Source organism: Mustelus asterias, chromosome 16 (assembly GCF_964213995.1).
Source record: "Mustelus asterias chromosome 16, sMusAst1.hap1.1, whole genome shotgun sequence".
Taxonomy (NCBI): Eukaryota; Metazoa; Chordata; class Chondrichthyes; order Carcharhiniformes; family Triakidae; genus Mustelus; species Mustelus asterias.
The window spans coordinates 36,304,206-36,321,632 of NC_135816.1; the positions used below are offsets into that span (position 1 = coordinate 36,304,206).

Here is a 17,427-nt window from a genome sequence, read left to right on the forward strand (position 1 = left end):
TCCAGTACACACAAATGGACCACACTATGAGCTGACTGATCATCTTCAATTGGTTGTCAGCATAATTCTTAACACACTGAGGATTATTTAACAAATGTTGTCCAATCACATCTAATATTGGACAGTGTGTTTTGAGTTTTGCAAGCAGGGACTGGTTGGGTAGGGTCTGTACCTTACCAATTATGAACACTGGTTGGGGGGACATGCTGTTTGATATGGTCCCCAGACTTTGGGAGATATGGCCTACATACCTAGCATCACACTGGCATTGAAATTCATATACCACCGTACTCATTTGTGTGATGGGCAGAAAGTCTTTTTGCCAATTAGGCAGGTAGCCTTCACATTTTTCAAACATTCTACATCCAACGTGGGATAAAAGATTCTGGAGAGATGGGGAGCTAGGAGTATTGTAGTGAGGTGGTAGTGTGTGGAATACAATTCATTTGTGAAATAGTTTTGTTCCTTTGGATCATTCTCGGAGGGTTAAATCTTTGCAGAGCTTTCTGCAGACAGGCCCTTTCATTGCTGAAAGTTTTTGATGCATTGGGTTTGACATAGGGATTGTATACTCAGCCAGAGGCACCGCCTCAGCAGGAGAGGAGAGGGCAAGGCGGGAGAGGAGGCCAATTGCCCGCAGACATTGCCAGCCGTAGAGACTGCGAGGCACAGCCAGAAGGAAGTGGTGGGCCAGCAAGCATTGCAAGGGAGAAGAATCAGCAGAAAATGCCAATAGCCAGCTAGTAGAGCATATACCAGCTGCAATCCAACTACCTGCACATGATTGAGGTACACTGCCACACTGAAGGCTCCACCTCTCCAGTGAAATAGACACCTCAATATGTGACATGATTGGCCCTGCGGAAGCCTCAAACTTTGTACGTGGCCACCTTATGCCAGTGGTCTTGGGATCGTTCCAGGGTTCTGTGGGAGATTGCCAAGGAATGTTGCAATCCGCTGCACACAGCTGCATCAAGTTGGAGACAGATGCACTGTTCTGAAGGGTGAACACCTTCATTCAGTACAAGACAGATGAGACCAGCCAGACAGAGTGAGCCAGAGGTTTCGTTGTAGTTGCAGGATTTCCAGGGATGCATGGAGCTGTTGACTGCACACGTCCCCATCAAGGCACCAGAGGGGGGGAGCAGGTGCCTTTGTGAATAGAAAGAGGGTCCGTTCTCTCAATGTTCAAATAGTGTGTGACCACAGGAGTGAGATACTGCAGGATTGCATTGTCAGGGCACAAATGCTGAAAAGGTGGCTGATGACACCATTCAGACACCCAAAGACATCTGAGGAGGAGAGCTATAACTGGAGTCATGCCTCCACAAAGGCAATCATTGAGAGGACAAGAGGCCCACTCAGAGGTTTTGCTGCCTGGACCACTCGGGAGAATCATAGCAACATCCTCCACAATGCATCTCCCTTGTAGTAGTCTGCTGTGCCCTACACCATCTGGCACTCTCAGGGGGGGGAACCTATGAAGACACTTACATTATTCCAGAAACCACAGACAATGAATCCATTGTGTAGAATATGAGGAGGAGCCTGATCAGCCTCAAGGTGACAAACAAGATCCAGCACTGAGGATGCTTATGAAAACCAGAGAGACGGGGAAGGTCCTGATCCAAAGAACCTTCCGGTAGGAATCCAAGGCCAAGAGTCCAAATGATCACAAGTGGACTGTCCGCCACCTTACCTCTTGCTGCTGATGAGGCCCTCCTGACACCCTCCATCCTGTCCCTCCCTCTGAAATAAACTTTACAACCCAATGTGTTACACACGAGTTCCAGACCTCATCCCTATATATTACGTAAAGCACAATAAGGTCATTTGGCATGATCTCACAATTTAATAGTGAATTGTGACATATACAAACACCATTACACAAGTGTCACTGAGAAATGATTCACTCGTGAAACCCCTGCTGTGATTATAGTGACTTAAATTTCCACTTACGAGTCTTGCTTTGGCGCTTCCCTCTCGCTGGCAGCTGCATTGAAGGCAGGCTGCTGACTGATGCCCCATTGCCCGTGATGCCTCCGGTGGTTGTCTGCTGCTCACTGGGGTCTGTATGTGTCCTGATGGGACATTGAGGGGAGGGAGAGTCCAGCGTCATGGCTGGACACTTCTCGGTTGCCACCGTCTCCTCAGACATCACAGGCAAAGGGGCAGAGGATCAGCTGCCATCATCAGCAGAGGCCTGAGAGGATCATCAAGATGCATGGAGCTGCAAGTTATCCACCAACATGAGGTTGATTTGAACCTTGCTTACCAGAGATGGACTGGATGCCTGCAGAGTCACTTTCTCCATCTCCCACCTCTACTGAATGTAGGCTTACAGGTCTGAACCCAACCCCAGAAAACCCGCAATGGCATCTTGGAGCTGCCTCTCCATGAGAGTCACCACTCTCAATGGAGGAAGCGTGCGTTCAGAGCTCTGGGTCAATGCGGCGCTCACACTCTGCATGGACTCCTCCATTACAGAGACCAAGGCACGCAGACCCTCGGCAATCTCTGCCAGATCTTCATATGCATTCTGCTGGACATCCAGTATTTTCTGCCTAATGGATGACTGCAGAGGCTCATCATCTACCTCGTCATGGTCTCCAGCAATCCTCCGACTGCTGGCACCCTACGGATTCTCTGCCTCTGCCAGCTCAAGTGAGAGTGTGTCTTCCACAATGTGCACTCCCGTCTGATCTCATATGCTCATGCCCACCTGTATCTGCGATGTGGAGTTACCAGCGTTGGAATGGGGTAGGCACAGCAAGTAGTCTCACAACACCAGGTTAAAGTCCAACAGGTTTATTTGGTAGCATGCGCTTTCGGAGCGCTGCCCCTTCATCAGGTGAGTGCCTGTATCTGCTTTGGTGCATAGTGCAAAGTGAGGATGTGACCTGGGTGCATCTGGCTGCAGACCTTCCTCTGATGGCCAGGAAGAGTCTTTGGGATCCGTTTGCAGTCTGGAGGATGTTCCATCTGAGAGAAGGAAGACATACGTAAGTCTTGAGAGGCATTAACAAATCGGGAGTACATGCATTCTGGCAGCTTCTCAGAATGGACATCTGACTGAGAAAGACTTCTGAAGGGATGGGCAAAGCAGATTAGTAGATTTCACCTGTCTGTCTTATGACAGCTGTTTTCCATCTCTCATACCCTCTCTCAATCTCTCCTTCATCCACTGGACTCTTACCATCGTCTGAAACCTCTGCTTCTCCCAAACCAGTGGACCCAGCTCCATGTTCACAAAGACCTGCTCCTCCGTCTGACTTGGGGTCAACAGATTAGGGTCACACCCACCACCTGTTTTATTTGTTCCTGTGCATTGTGGCTCCTTTTCTGCTGTAATGACAATAGTTCTTTCATTAATCCCCGCTTGACATGCCAGAACCTATCATCCTCTCCCATCCCCAGAAGATGCAGTTTTAGGTGCTCATTGCATTGTGGCACTTGCATATATGTCAGCTGTCCTGGCCACTCACATGCAGTCTTTAAGGGCACAGGAATATCTGCCAAATTAAGCTCGGGGCTTCACATCCTAGAGCCCCAACAAGTGCTATCACACACAAACATCTCTCCATAGTTCCATGGGTACTCAATATACACACTGGCAGAGCACTGAATCTCTTCCTGCACTGCACCCAAGTCCTTTGGAAAACATCATGGTTAGACCTGACATTTCTGTCCATGCCTTGGTAGTTAAGTGTGGAGGCCTCCTCTTGCCATTGGATGTATACTCACAACCTCCAGGAGAATCCATAAGCACTCATCTGGAAAAACGGGGTGGAGTGGCTCAAGCATTTCCAGCCAGCCTGGCATGGGCCCCAGGTCCGGAAAACCTTACCACTCTTCCAGGCTCTCTTTCTTGCGCAGGGTATCAACACTGCTGTCTGCCCCTTTGGAAATTTCAACTCCTCTCTGACGCTGATCCTCAGCACTTACCAGCCTTCAGGGAGCTCCTTTTAAACTCCCCACCCATGGCTACACTCATTCTAGCACCTGCCCTCTTCCTGCACCCAAGCCACCAGCAACGCCGAGCCTCTCTTGGGGCGCATTAATTAGTCAGGTATAATCACTGATCATGGGCGGGAATGGATTTCACATCCATTTCCAACCCTGTCAATTGCTTTGGCCTGACTAGTCTAAAATTCAGGTCATGTTGTCTAAGCATTTGGTCACACCTCTACTAAGATTCATAGAGTTTTACAGCACAAAGAGAGACCCTTCAGCCCATCATGTCTGCACCGGCCATCAAGCACCTATCTATTCTAATCCCATTTTCAACAAATCAATAAAGGGAGAACAAATTGAGGGTTAAGTTAAAATACAGCTCCTTCAAAGGATACTGCATCCAAGTAAACAGAATTTCAAAGGCAACTTAAAACAGCAAAACAAAATGTGATTGAAGGGGTTCATAAAACACCCAGTCCACGTGGTGTCCACAAGGAAGGCCTCAATAGTACCAGCGGACACTGGGTACTACTTTTCCAGGAACTCCTGGCAATGAATATAGCCTTGGAAGAGGGACAGCCAACCAATCAGCACTCTCTTCTCATGAAGTATAAATTGTTGCTCCCTTCACATTTGGTAATCTTGCAAATTGTCCTGATGAGTGCAAGACCAAAAGCTTCACCAACATGTGTCTTTTTTCAGCAATACTCTAAACAGCTATTTGTTTCAGTTACACATTATATGATTGGAAGCAATCCATTTGTTATACTGTACATTTCTTACTGAATTTAAGCACATGCACACTGATATTTGAATTAAGTTTCAAAACATCCCAAAACTTTATTTTCTAAAGAAAAGGCTCCAAAATCCATACCTCGATTTCTTGATATGAGCTGTTGATCATGGCTATTAGCATATTAAGCAGCACCACCACCATCGTAACATTGTACACTCCATACAAAATGTATCCTATGTTCTCAATGAACTTGTGATCGTACTTGAGAACAACAGATATCACCTCTGACAAGCCAAATATCGACCAGAATAAGGTTTTGAAACTCTCTTCAACACTAAAAGAATGGAAGAGAATACTGAACAGATGATTCAATATTAATTTAAATCATTTCAAAGACTGCATTGCTTTCAGGACAATATACCCTCTGTCTTTGAAAGTATGATTATGATTGTTATATTACAGTTTTTTAACACAAGAACTGGACTGCGCAGTTTGAACAGAAAGCCCACCTGTGGTATTTTGTTAGAATCAGAGCACAGCATTTTGGTGAGTGAATAATTAAATAATAAAGTATGGTATTCATTGTTTTAACCAACTGGCAATGTGTGAAAACGTGTGCAGTATTGAAATGGAGAAGTCAGCAACATCATTAGGGTGTTACATGGGCATTTGAATTACTTTAAGCTTCTGTATTAAATGCAGCTGAAAACCCATAGGGCGAACACTCCAATACAGGATATGGCTATCTAAGGCTTCAGGTGCTGTCTCTGTAAAAGGCACAGGGGTTGGGATACTCTTTTACCCTTAACATCTTGGGTAGATGCCCACATAAACTAAGGGTACATCTTATCAATCAACCTTCTGAAGGAGACCAAAAAGTCCCAAGGAGTGAATGGACCTAGATTCTTGGATGGACCCCACGTCTATGATTTAGCAGGCCAGAATGGTTGTTTTCGCTCAGCCTACTGGCCAACTATTCAACACCATGTTGGGGGAAAACATGAAAGCCAAAGCTAAGTTCCCCATGCTCTCCTACGTATTTGGAGTGGAGAGAAGCCCTGAACCTTTTTGTATTATAAAGCTTATTAAGTTACTGTGAAAATCCCCAAGGCGCCACACTCTGACGCCTGTTCAGGCACATTGAGGGAGAACTTAGCATAGCCAATGCACCTAACCAGCACGTCTTTCAGACTGTGAGAGGAAACTGGAGGAAACCCATGCAGACATGGGGAGAACGTGCAGACTCCACACTGACAGTGACCCAAGCCGGGAATCAAACTTGGGTCCCTGGCGCTGTGAGGCAGCAGTACTAACCACTGTGCCACCGTAAACCTGAGAAGGCCATTCAGAAAACAGACAAAAAGCTGAGATCCTGTATATTGAGGTTCCACCTAATTTGTGGGACTTCAGTTGCAGTCTTACTGTAGTTATAGAAGGGTTGTGGATTTTCAGTCCCAGTGTATTTATTATCCATTCTGATATTAGCAGTCTGAAGTATTCCAATCTAAATGTTATTCCTCGTGGCATATGCAGAGTTTCAGAAAGGAGGGAATTATAAACAGCCTAATTTTTAAAAAAATGTTGTGTTTGTTTCAAACCCCTAGACTGCTTTTTAAACTTATTCTTCCACCAAACCCCACACCCTTCCACTCCCAACCCAGCAACTTCTCTACCTCCAACTATCTGCATTTAATCACCCTTAAATAGTCATTAAGTTTCTTGGTCAGGGAAGAATTCTACTAATTTGTAGCAAATAAAGAAGTGAACAATTTGAATTTGCACTGTTAAAATCAGTAGAGTATTGGTGCTTGTAAGAGTTAAATTTTAAGAAATATCGAATAGGAACCGTGGTGGTTGTGCACTTGTATATTTCTTAAAAGTTGTTATTCATCAAATGATATACACCATAGCACATTCTGTTCTTGGAATCAGAAGACACATAGCACGTAATTCAATTCAATCTTTGGCTGAGCACAGAACCTAATGTGATTTTAGCATGCTTTACAGATGATGGTATGAGTTGAATGGTCTAATTTAGTTCAATATAACAAAAAGTTGCGAAACAATATCTTTGATGTCAGACTGACATGGTTCAGCCGTTCTAAAGCTCGGAAAGAGTGGAAACTATGTTTGTATTTCACCTCCCCATTTTTAATAATGTGATATTTTACAAGGCAGCTGAGTAATTCTTCAAGGCTTAATTGTTAATAATCTGATTTTGTAGAGAACATTGGTACGGCTACACTTGGAATATTATGACAATGCAGTGATCAATAGGAAACATTTCAAAGACGAATCAGAATTCTATCAGGACTTGGACTCTATGGGCCTGATTTTACCATCAAGTTTTTGGCCCCTTTTTGGCACAAAAACTTGGTAAAGTTGGGTGTGAGTCGAGTAGTGTGATTCCCCCTTTACCAAGGCTCGAAAATGGCCGCGATCGGGAGGGCGCCCGAAACTGGCGTGATGGCCATTTAAATGCATTTGCATGCATTTAAATTGACTTAATGCGCTTCACGTCCAACCTTACTGGCACTTCCCCTTTTACCACCGTGTTCGCCCGTCCGGAATCAGCGCGAAACAGACAAGCTCCACAAAAGTCCGATTGGGGTGCTCCAGTTGGTGAGGAGATAAGTGACGAGTGTCTGACGGCTCTCTGCTTGAGATCAGTGGGGGAGGGGGAGGAAGGTGGGGTGCGCTGCCACTCTGTCTGAGATCAGTGAGGGGGAAGGGGGGGGTCCGCTGCCACTCTGTCTGAGATCAGTGAGGGGGAAGGGGGGGTCCACTGCCACTCTGCCTGAGATCAGTGAGGGGGAAAGGGGGGGTCCACTGCCACTCTGCCTGAGATCAGTGAAGGGGAAGGTAGGCCCGCTACCACTCTGCCTGAGATCGGTGGGGGGAAAGGGGGAGAGGGGCCCACGATCGGTCTGGGTGGTGGGGGGAGTGGGGGGATAAGGGGGTCAGTAATGTTGGGGGGGGGTGGGGCAATGTCTGTGGCGGGGGAGGCATTATCCGGCCCAGAAGGGATGTGGCAGGGGAGCCACATTCTATCATTTTTTGTCTGCGCATGCGCAGTTGGAGCCCACAGGCTTGTGCAGCGCGATTCAGAATCGCTGATATTTTTTCAGGCAGAGTGTGTATGAGGGTGCCGGAGAACGGGTCTAAAAGTCAGATCTGAAACACTCTCAGTTTCGAGTCTGCCCAGCACTTAGGGCCCAATTTACCATTTTGATTCTATGTATTGAAGAAAGTTGCACATAAGCTTCTTTATTTTCAATGAAAAAACAAAGATTAAGGGTGATAATTAAAATCTTGTAAATGTTGATAGGATTGAGAATGTAGCTAAAAGTAGATTATGTAACATTGGCTGTGAGCACAAAATTAGGGAATCTGAGTGCATAAAATTGAGAGATCTCAAGAATAATTTCAAATTGAAAGAAATTTTTAACAGAGTAATGATGAAATGGAATAGGCTCACGGCAACAATAGCTAAATGGATATCTGGTTATGAATGTGAATGAGGGTTAAAAAATTGGTTGCAGATGGAGATGTTAAGTCTTGTGTTGATCCTGATGGCCCCTCAGCTACTGCAACTATGGAAAAGACCTAATAAAGAAGGCAACAAGATGAATGATACATAATGATGATGCATGGTGAGATCAGTACTCCAGAGTGTTCCTCAATTTAGCTTGTGGAGCACGGGGAATCCTTGTGGAATGCTTTCTCAGGAGATGTCAGAATGAGGTATTCATAGTCAATAATAAAATGTGTTTAGGTGCTGAATGGCTTTTTCTTGTTCCATATTTTCCTACTCCTAATCGACGTTATAGTCATTGAATTTTCTTAACAGTAAAATAACGTGTCCGGCAAGACATTTGTAACATTTTGTTTTTAAGGTAGTGTTGGTACTTTACTAACATAGTAATTACTTTTAGATTTGGAGAAGAGGGACATAATCTTCCCTAGTTTACAGAACTGGGCGCAGTCGGCAGTTAGAAACTTTGGCTGTGGCTCGAGTTTTTTTCTTTACACTTGCTAATGCCCACAACATAGCTGTTTCTACTATAGTTCGTACAATAATATGTGGTTTACTGAATACCATTGAGTAATAAACAACAATGCCTGAATTAGGTAAACTAGAATTTAATTTCCATTATTGAAATATTTGCCACATTTTTAGTGGAACAGATTTGCATTGAAAATAGATTTTAAAAATGCTTCTGCCAGTGTTTATCATATCATGACAGCAAATCAATTCCTACTGTATAAAATATGAATATCGATATCATGAAAGTGGGAACTCTGTGTTTACTTACGTTGTAAAGGCCGGATTATACTTTGCTCCCAGATAGTAGGAATAAAGATTGAACATTCCAATCATGAACGCAACAAATACCATAATGAATATGACCATGAACTTGAAGATGTCTTTCACCGTCCTTCCAAGGGAGATCTGCAGAGGACCAAAGCTTTCATTTGCTGGTAGAATGTAAGCAATTCGGGAGAAACTTAACACAACAGCGATTGCATAAAGTCCTTCTGATATGATTTGTGGATCAGATGGAAGCCACTTGTTCCTAGCTGGGAGAAAGTGAGGGAGAAAACACATATCTCCTGAGAAATAAACTCCGGAGCTGACAAAGAAACAGATGTGCAGGTTAGACAAAGTTATGCCACTCATCAAAGTGTCTTCCACTTTCATTATTAATGTGGAAAAGATCAGCACCATGGTAAAGCTGTTTCTGAATCCATTTCTTTTCAGAAAATTTATATTGAACCATTATTAGCATCTTGACATTTAATCATTAAAGAGATTTCCTTGGTTTATGAAGTATATCCCATGTGCTGGAAAATCAAATTCGCTGACTTGGGGATAGTCTTTTTTTTAGCTGTTATGTGTACTGCTGTTATGCTGCATGAAATTGTGCTGTTGACCATTATTCGAATACATTTGAAAGAATATTGGCAATAACATTTCATGAAATGTCACTTAGAGCAGTCATAATGGGTCGGTGGATAACCTTGTGTTAAAATGGGCCATTCCAGGCATTCTAACATGATCGAATGATACACAAACTGAACTGTGGTTGTTTGGAGGTACATGCTTACAATGTGTAACTCGATAAATAAATATTTATAAAAGGGTGTGAATATTGGCTCCGGTTCCATCCTTCACCAGTTGGTTTTCTGGACTATAACACTAAGGTTACCTTTTAATAGTTTGAACATGTGCTCCCTTGTCCTATTCCCACAATTTGATTGAAAGTAATATTCTTTGTCTTTCAATTCTGTACTATTTACTATTCTGTAAACTGATGTGAAAGGCTGCATTTTCAAATGAGCACCTGGTTTGGACCTGGTGCAGATGCGATTTCAAAATCATGGTTCATGAGGTTGAAGATCCCGACACCTCTGAGATGGTTTGGAATTTTCAAAGGAGGAATGGAGGAACGGGAATGGGAAACCTGCTTGCCGCCGAATAACAACTCATCAACTGCTTAAGGAGCTTGTTAAATGGTGCAGAATGTGATTTTTAGTCCTTATTTCAATGAAATAAGGTCCCCCATGCAAGACTTCTTGAGAAAGTGAGAGGGCATGGGATCCAAGGGGCTGTTGCCTTGTGGATCCAGAACTGGCTTGCCTGCAGAAGGCAGAGAGTGGCTGTGGAGGGGTCTTTCTCTGCATGGAGGTCAGTGACCAGTGGAGTGCCCCAGGGATCTGTTCTGGGACCCTTGCTGTTTGTCATTTTCATAAATGACCTGGATGAGGAAGTGGAGGGATGGGTTGGTAAGTTTGCTGACGACACCAAGGTAGGTGGTGTTGTGGATAGTTTGGAGGGATGTCAGAAGTTGCAGCGAGACATAGATAGAATGCAAGACTGGGCGGAGAAGTGGCAGATGGACTTCAACCCGGATAAGTGTGTAGTGATCCATTTTGGCAGATCCAATGGGATGGAGCAGCAGTATAAAATGAAGGGTACCATTCTTAGCAGTGTAGAGGATCAGAAGGACCTTGGGGTCCGGGTCCATAGGACTCTTAAATCGGCCTCGCAGGTGGAGGATGCGGTCAAGAAGGCGTATGGCGTACTAGCCTTCATTAATCGAGGGATTGAGTTTAGGAGTCGGGAGATAATGCTGCAGCTTTATAGGACCCTGGTTAGACCCCACTTGGAGTACTGCGCGCAGTTCTGGTCACCTCATTACAGGAAAGATGTTGAAGCCATTGAAAGGGTGCAGAGGAGATTTACAAGGATGTTGCCTGGATTGGGGGGCATGCCTTATGAGGATAGGTTGAGGGAGCTTGGTCTCTTCTCCCTGGAGAGACGAAGGATGAGAGGTGACCTGATAGAGGTTTACAAGATGTTGAGGGGTCTGGATAGGGTGGACTCTCAGAGGCTATTTCCAAGGGCTGAAATGGTTGCTACGAGAGGACACAGGTTTAAGGTGCTGGGGGGTAGGTACAGGGGGGATGTCAGGGGTAAGTTTTTCACTCAGAGGGTGGTGGGTGAGTGGAATCGGCTGACGTCAGTGGTGGTGGAGGCAAACTCGTTGGGGTCTTTTAAGAGACTTCTGGATGAGTACATGGGATTTAATGGGATTGAGGGCTATAGATAGGCCTAGAGGTGGGGATGTGATCGGCGCAACTTGTGGGCCGAAGGGCCTGTTTGTGCTGTGACTTTCTATGTTCTATGTTCTATGAATCTGAACAGTTTGGTGCGTGTTAGTGCCTCGCTGTTGGGTTCACTGTGGGGACATGGGAAAGTTGATTTGACTTTATGTAAGACTAAATTTTGATGGGCCAACTAGCGGCAGGGTCCAGGGCTGCACCTTTTCTCTGTTTGCCTGGCCACTTTCCTCCACATTCCAGCTCCTCATCTTCTGATGAACTGCCTGCTATGTTTGGCAAGGCAGCATTAGCCCCCAATGTGGCAGCATTCTTGCTGCTTGCTTTTGCTGGTGGTGTCAGGCAAGTGGCTCCCGTCTCCTGGAGGTGCTCAAAACCACTAACTTGGTGCTGAGATCACCGCCTGCCCAATTTGAGCCCTTGAATTTATAAATAGTACTGCATGAATGAGGCGCGGGACCCAAAATCACCTCTTGGATGCTGTCTTCCGGTTTGAAGAGCCTATGTCTCGTAAATATTTTCTCATAATTCAGACCCTGACATTTGGGATCAGCTTCATGATTTTGCTGTGCATAGCCTCCAGCGCCTGAATGTCCCTCTTGTTTCTTAGAATCATAGAATCGCTACAGTGCAGAAGGAGGCCATTGAGCCCATCGAGACTGCACTGACTTTCCAACAGAACATCCCAGTCAAGCCCTATCCTCGTAGCCCCACGTATTTAATCAGGAGATCCCCCTAACCTACACATCTTGGGAAACTAAGGGATAATTTAGCATGGCCAATCCACCTATCCCCCACATCTTTGGACAGTGGGAGGAAACCGGAGCACCTGGAGGAAACCCACGCAGACATGGGGAGAATGTACAAACTCCACACAGTCATCCAAGGCCGGAATCAAACTCAGATCCCTGGCGCTATGAGGCAGCAGTGCTAACCCACAGTGCCACCGTGCCGCCCTACTTGTCGAGAAGAATGAGACATAGTATTCAAACTGTATTCTGACCATTAGACAGTATAGTATGACTTGACTTCTACTGACATATCCCAGGCTAAGCATTCTACTGACATGGTTGATTGCTACTTTGCATTTGTTGAAAAAGTGTCAAGCTTGATGAGACACTCCTATGTCTTGTTCTATTCGGCAGTCCATCCATTGCTATTCCTACAGGGTTTACCGAGTATATGTATTGTTTATTCTCAGCCTGCTGTTGTCAGTACAGTAGGTAAAAGCAGCAGCCAATTTGTACACACTAAAGCCCAGCAAAAGAACGATCAACCAGACAGAGTTAGCGTTTAAGGTCAATGACCCTCCGTCATCTCTTGTTACAAAATGAGAAACGCTAGCTCTTTTTCTGGTCTTCACAGGTGCTGCCAGACCTGATTATTTGCAAGACGTTCTGGTTTCACTTCAGATTTCTCGCATCCACTCTACGTTGCTCTTGTGGGACGGTTAGACAGTGTGTTTGTGATGGTAATGGTTTACAGAGAATGTTGGTCAGGACACCAGAAGAACATCCTGTTCTTCTTTGAACAGTGTTATGGACTCTTTAATGTTGATGGAGCAGAGTTTTAGTTTAATGTGTCAGCACAAGGATGGTTTATACCACAAGGTGGCACTCTATAAGCTTGTATGGTCTGTGGATAGTTGGAGGTGGGAGATAAGTGATACTCGGCTGTTTCATATGGAAATGAATTATAGTTGAATCATAGGAATAATTTATTTTATATAATTGTGAGTTTTCAGACAAATCAAAGAATTTGAAGTGGAACATTTAATTATACTTCCTGCCAATGGACTGCAGCAAGTAAAAGAAACCAGAAGCTCAACTCACCATAAGTGAAGTATGCAACCTCTGGAGGCAGGGATGCCTTGGAGATATCGCTGGCCTTTATGTACATATCTACATACAGTTGCGCTTCAGAAGCCTTTAGGAATGCCATAAACCTTGCAGTGAATGAGGCAACAAAGATTGACAACATCCCGAAATCTAGAATGTTCCACAGATGCATGACATATTCTTTGGGCCCTTCTGCCCATATTTCTTTGCATTCTGTCCATATCATACCTGCGAGCAAGAAATTTCTCTTTATTAGGAGACTCTGACAAAAGCTAAGTACCGCAGATTGCAGCATACAAGTCCATAACATGACTCAATGTTTCTGACTACAAAGTCGTGCCTTCGCATTTACTCAGCCTATAAGTCGGCTCCCCCTTTTCAGTCATTGCATGCTATACTCCCATTGGTAGTCAGCCTCAATTTTTCACCCCACATTATGCATGTGTTAATTACCGGTACCATTACAACTGGGCACAAGGGATCAAGCAGGTGATACGGGTTGTGTTGCGAAGATGCGTGGGTGTTTAAACACTCTCACACAGAGCAGACTCCATGTGGCAAATGGCAGAGAGAAATGAGTCCAACAAAATGAATGAAGTATGGAGCGGGTTTCAAGCTAAAAGCGGTACCATTTGCTAATTCATCAAATAACTCTGCTGCTGCACTGAGGGGATGCTGTGGATGGAATCCCTCGGCCATTCACGCCGGCGAGATTTTCCGGTCCCGCTGCAGCGAATGGAGATTTGGCTGAGCGCCAAGTTCTCCGTCCTCGCTGCAGCGATGGCGTGGCGTGAATGGCTGGAAAATTTCGGCCTGTATTAGTGAAAAACTGGTACAAGAATGGAAGAAGAAGAAGTACCAGGAAGCAGGTGTTTTATCCGAAAGGGCGGGGGGGGGGGGGGGGGGGGGGGGGGTGTGGGGGTTCAGTAGGATCTCATGAGATCAAACAGAGGAGTCCTGGACATTGGGAAGTTGCAGCTTACCTCATGGGGCTCACAGGATCATTCCGGCTCCGTCTGCCACCCACAAAAGAAAGGTTTACACTTACCTTGGAGCATCTCCCCATCCACTTGTCAGCTGCTGGCCTCTTTCAGTTTAGCAGGAAAGCTATGGCAGCACAGTGGCACAGTAATTAGGACTACCACCTCACAGCTCCATGAACCCAGGTTCGACTTCAGCCTTGGTGACTGTCTGTGTGGAACTTGCACATTTACCCTCGTGTCTGGGTAGGTTTCCTCCGGATACTCTGGTTTTTCCCCACGGTCTAAAAATGTGGCATGCTAAATTGCCCCGAAGTGTTCCAGAATGTGTAGGCTAAGGGGATTAGTTGGGTAAATGCATGGGATTAAGCGAATGGGGTGGGGAGGTGGGCTTGGGTAAGATGCTTTGTCACAGAGTCGGTGCATACTCGATGGGCTGAATGGCCTCCTTCTGCACTGTAGGGATTCTATGATTCCCACCCAGGTCCAAGTCAGGTCTAATTGACTAAAAGTGGGTGCTAATTTGCATAATGTGCATAATTGGTTACTGGTGGGCACCCCAACCACCCGACTGCATTGATAGAATAGTGGTCAGTGCAATTATAGCGTGAAGGAGGGTAGTAAAACTGAACTCTGCACATTAAGAGCCCCCATCGCTATCCTGTCCATTCATCCCCAGAGTATAGTGGGTTAAAATTCTCTCTGCAGTTATGGTTTAAACTATAATTCATCAAACAAGCTAAACTTAAGAAAGGCAGTTTGACATAATTTAAAGTAAGGGTAAGAATATTGCAACAATATATCTTATTGAATGCTGCTAGGTAACTTCAATTCCAATGTTAGAATTTAGTAATACCAGCATATTCTAAGCAATGAATTACTGGGATATGCATGATATATTGTAATATGCTATGAAGTATTAATAATTGACTTTAGCTTGTCGTGGATATGGGATTACTTATGCTATCTATTGATACATAGTAACAATGCCAATCAGGCCCCCAAAGATGTCACTTTTGTCATAACAAAAATTCCACCAAATCTAAAATATTAAATAATTCTGATAATGTAAAGGCTGGGATAGAAAATTAAAAGGCACTCTTCCACTCACTGAGATGACAGTCAAGTTGTAATTATAGTCATCAGGCCTTCTATCTCTCACCCCTGTGCCAGCACCCACCCCCCCCATGCACTTTCATATCCCTATGCCCTTCACCCACCCGCTCCCCATGCACTTTCACATCTCGTATGTCCCTCATGCCCCCCCCCGCCCCGCCCCATCCCATATCCCCCATGGCCTTTCCATGTCCAGTCACCCAGTATGCACTCGGTACTCAACCAGTGAATCATATAATAATCATAGAATCATAGAAATCATAGAAACCCTACAGTACAGAAAGAGTCTGCACCGACCACAATCCCACCCAGGCCCTACCCCCACATCCCTACATATTTTACCCGCTAATCTACGCATCCCAGGACACTAAGGGGCAAATTTAGCATGGCCAATCAACCTAACCCGCACATCTTTGGACTGTGGGAGGAAACCGGAGCACCCGGAGGAAACCCACGCAGACACGAGGAGAATGTGCAAACTCCACACAGACAGTGACCCAAGCTGGGAATCGAACCCAGGTCCCTGGAGCTGTGAAGCAGCAGTGCTAACCACTGTGCTACCGTGCCGCCCTAATACTGGACAGTCTTGGAAACGCACAGGAGGGAAAAAAACAACCATTCAACAATTTTGCAATATATTTCCCCTCCTACATTCTCATAAAGCTGTCAATCAAACACAGGCAGTGAAACTCCCACTGAGGAGATGTGATAGACAATGGTTGAGCGTGAGCTTGAGAGGGCGGAACGACGATTAAGCGCGGGTCCAAGAGCGTGGAGTGGCAATTGAATGTGAGTCCAAACCCACGCTGCATTGGTTAGAGAGCCGCTGTTGAAGAATGGCAGTTGGAGAATGGCAGTTGACCCTCGGGAGGTGAACAGTAAGGAAGTCTTCATTGTCATCCTCTGTACATTGTTTGCTTTGAATAAACAGAGGCAGGTGGGTGGCTGCAAGGGGATGGCTGTGGGAGGATTTCTTGCCATGTGGGGCAGCATCAATAAGATCCTTTGAACTTACCTTTCAAAAGTTTCTTTCATTTCAGACTATGTTCCACCACACCTCTAAGGTGCTGTGAACCACGTGTCCTTTGGGCTGACTTTATGAAAATTACAGAGGGTTAGGATATGCTTATCGCTGCAATGGCTCGGCCAGATTGGGAGTACGGAGGGAAGGTTCATGGCCTGCACCAGCCCGCACCCTTAACCTGCACTTGTGAGAATTGGGAACTTCATGAAAGTTGCAGTCGGATGATTCCAACAATTTTCAAGGACACATCCTGATACTTGCTTCTCAAGATCAGGCCAGCAACTGGTCCCTATCCTCATGGCAAATGTGGCCATGAGTACCTTCTTCATGAAGGGGAAAATGCATCCATTAGCACAAAGGCTCATGAAAACCTAAGTGCCAGCAGGAAAAAAAAGGAATAAATGAAGAATGATGTGGAAGTTACAGAATTTATTTTTTGAGATTTCTTGCACATACCTGGGTGAACACACACACAGTAAGAAGTTTAACAACACCAGGTTAAAGTCCAACAGATTTATTTGGTAGCAAAAGCCACACAAGCTTTCGGAGCTCCAAGCCTGAAGAAGGGGCTTGGAGCTCCGAAAGCTTGTGTGGCTTTTGCTACCAAATAAACCTGTTGGACTTTAACCTAGTGGTGTTAAACTTCTTACTGTGTTTACCCCAGTCCAACGCCGGCATCTCCACATCATGAACACACACAGCCAGGTTAACGCAATTGTAGTATAAAGGGTTAATATTAAATATGTGGGCGGGACTTTTCACGCAACCCGCTGCATGCTTCATGGTGGCAGAGGCGGCTCGCCATTGGTCGGTGGTGGGATCTTCTGGTTTCCCATTGAATGCACCCCTCGCCTCTGAGAAACCCGTGGTAGGGATGCGCCATTGGCGGGACTAGAAGATCTGGGACCAGAAGATGGCGTGAATGGCCGGATATTCCGTACATAGTCTATGTCATTGGTGGTATGAGATCACATGACAATAGAATAGGCTGAGACATAATTCTATGAAGAATCTCATGTATGTAGTTAGTGTAATATTCAATGTTGAACACAGCCTTGCCTCCAGCTGTATCTATAAATTCAGACCGCACACAATTCATCTAAGACCCACAATGATGATAACAGGCCAATGGCATCTGAGGGATAGCTTTTTAAG

General features: G+C 45.2%; 1 protein-coding gene across 2 annotated transcripts in view; it reads right to left on the minus strand.

Moving 5' to 3' along the window:
* LOC144505099 (short transient receptor potential channel 7) overlaps positions 1–17,427 on the minus strand; it is a 93,938-nt gene that overhangs the window by 9,279 nt on the left and 67,232 nt on the right. For both annotated transcript variants that reach the window (XM_078230914.1, XM_078230913.1), the window contains exons 5-7: positions 13,147–13,380; positions 9,007–9,271; positions 4,829–5,024 (exon numbers count right to left, since the gene is read on the minus strand). In XM_078230914.1, the coding sequence (XP_078087040.1) occupies positions 4,829–5,024; positions 9,007–9,271; positions 13,147–13,380 (695 nt within the window). The remainder of the gene's footprint in view (positions 1–4,828; positions 5,025–9,006; positions 9,272–13,146; positions 13,381–17,427) is intronic.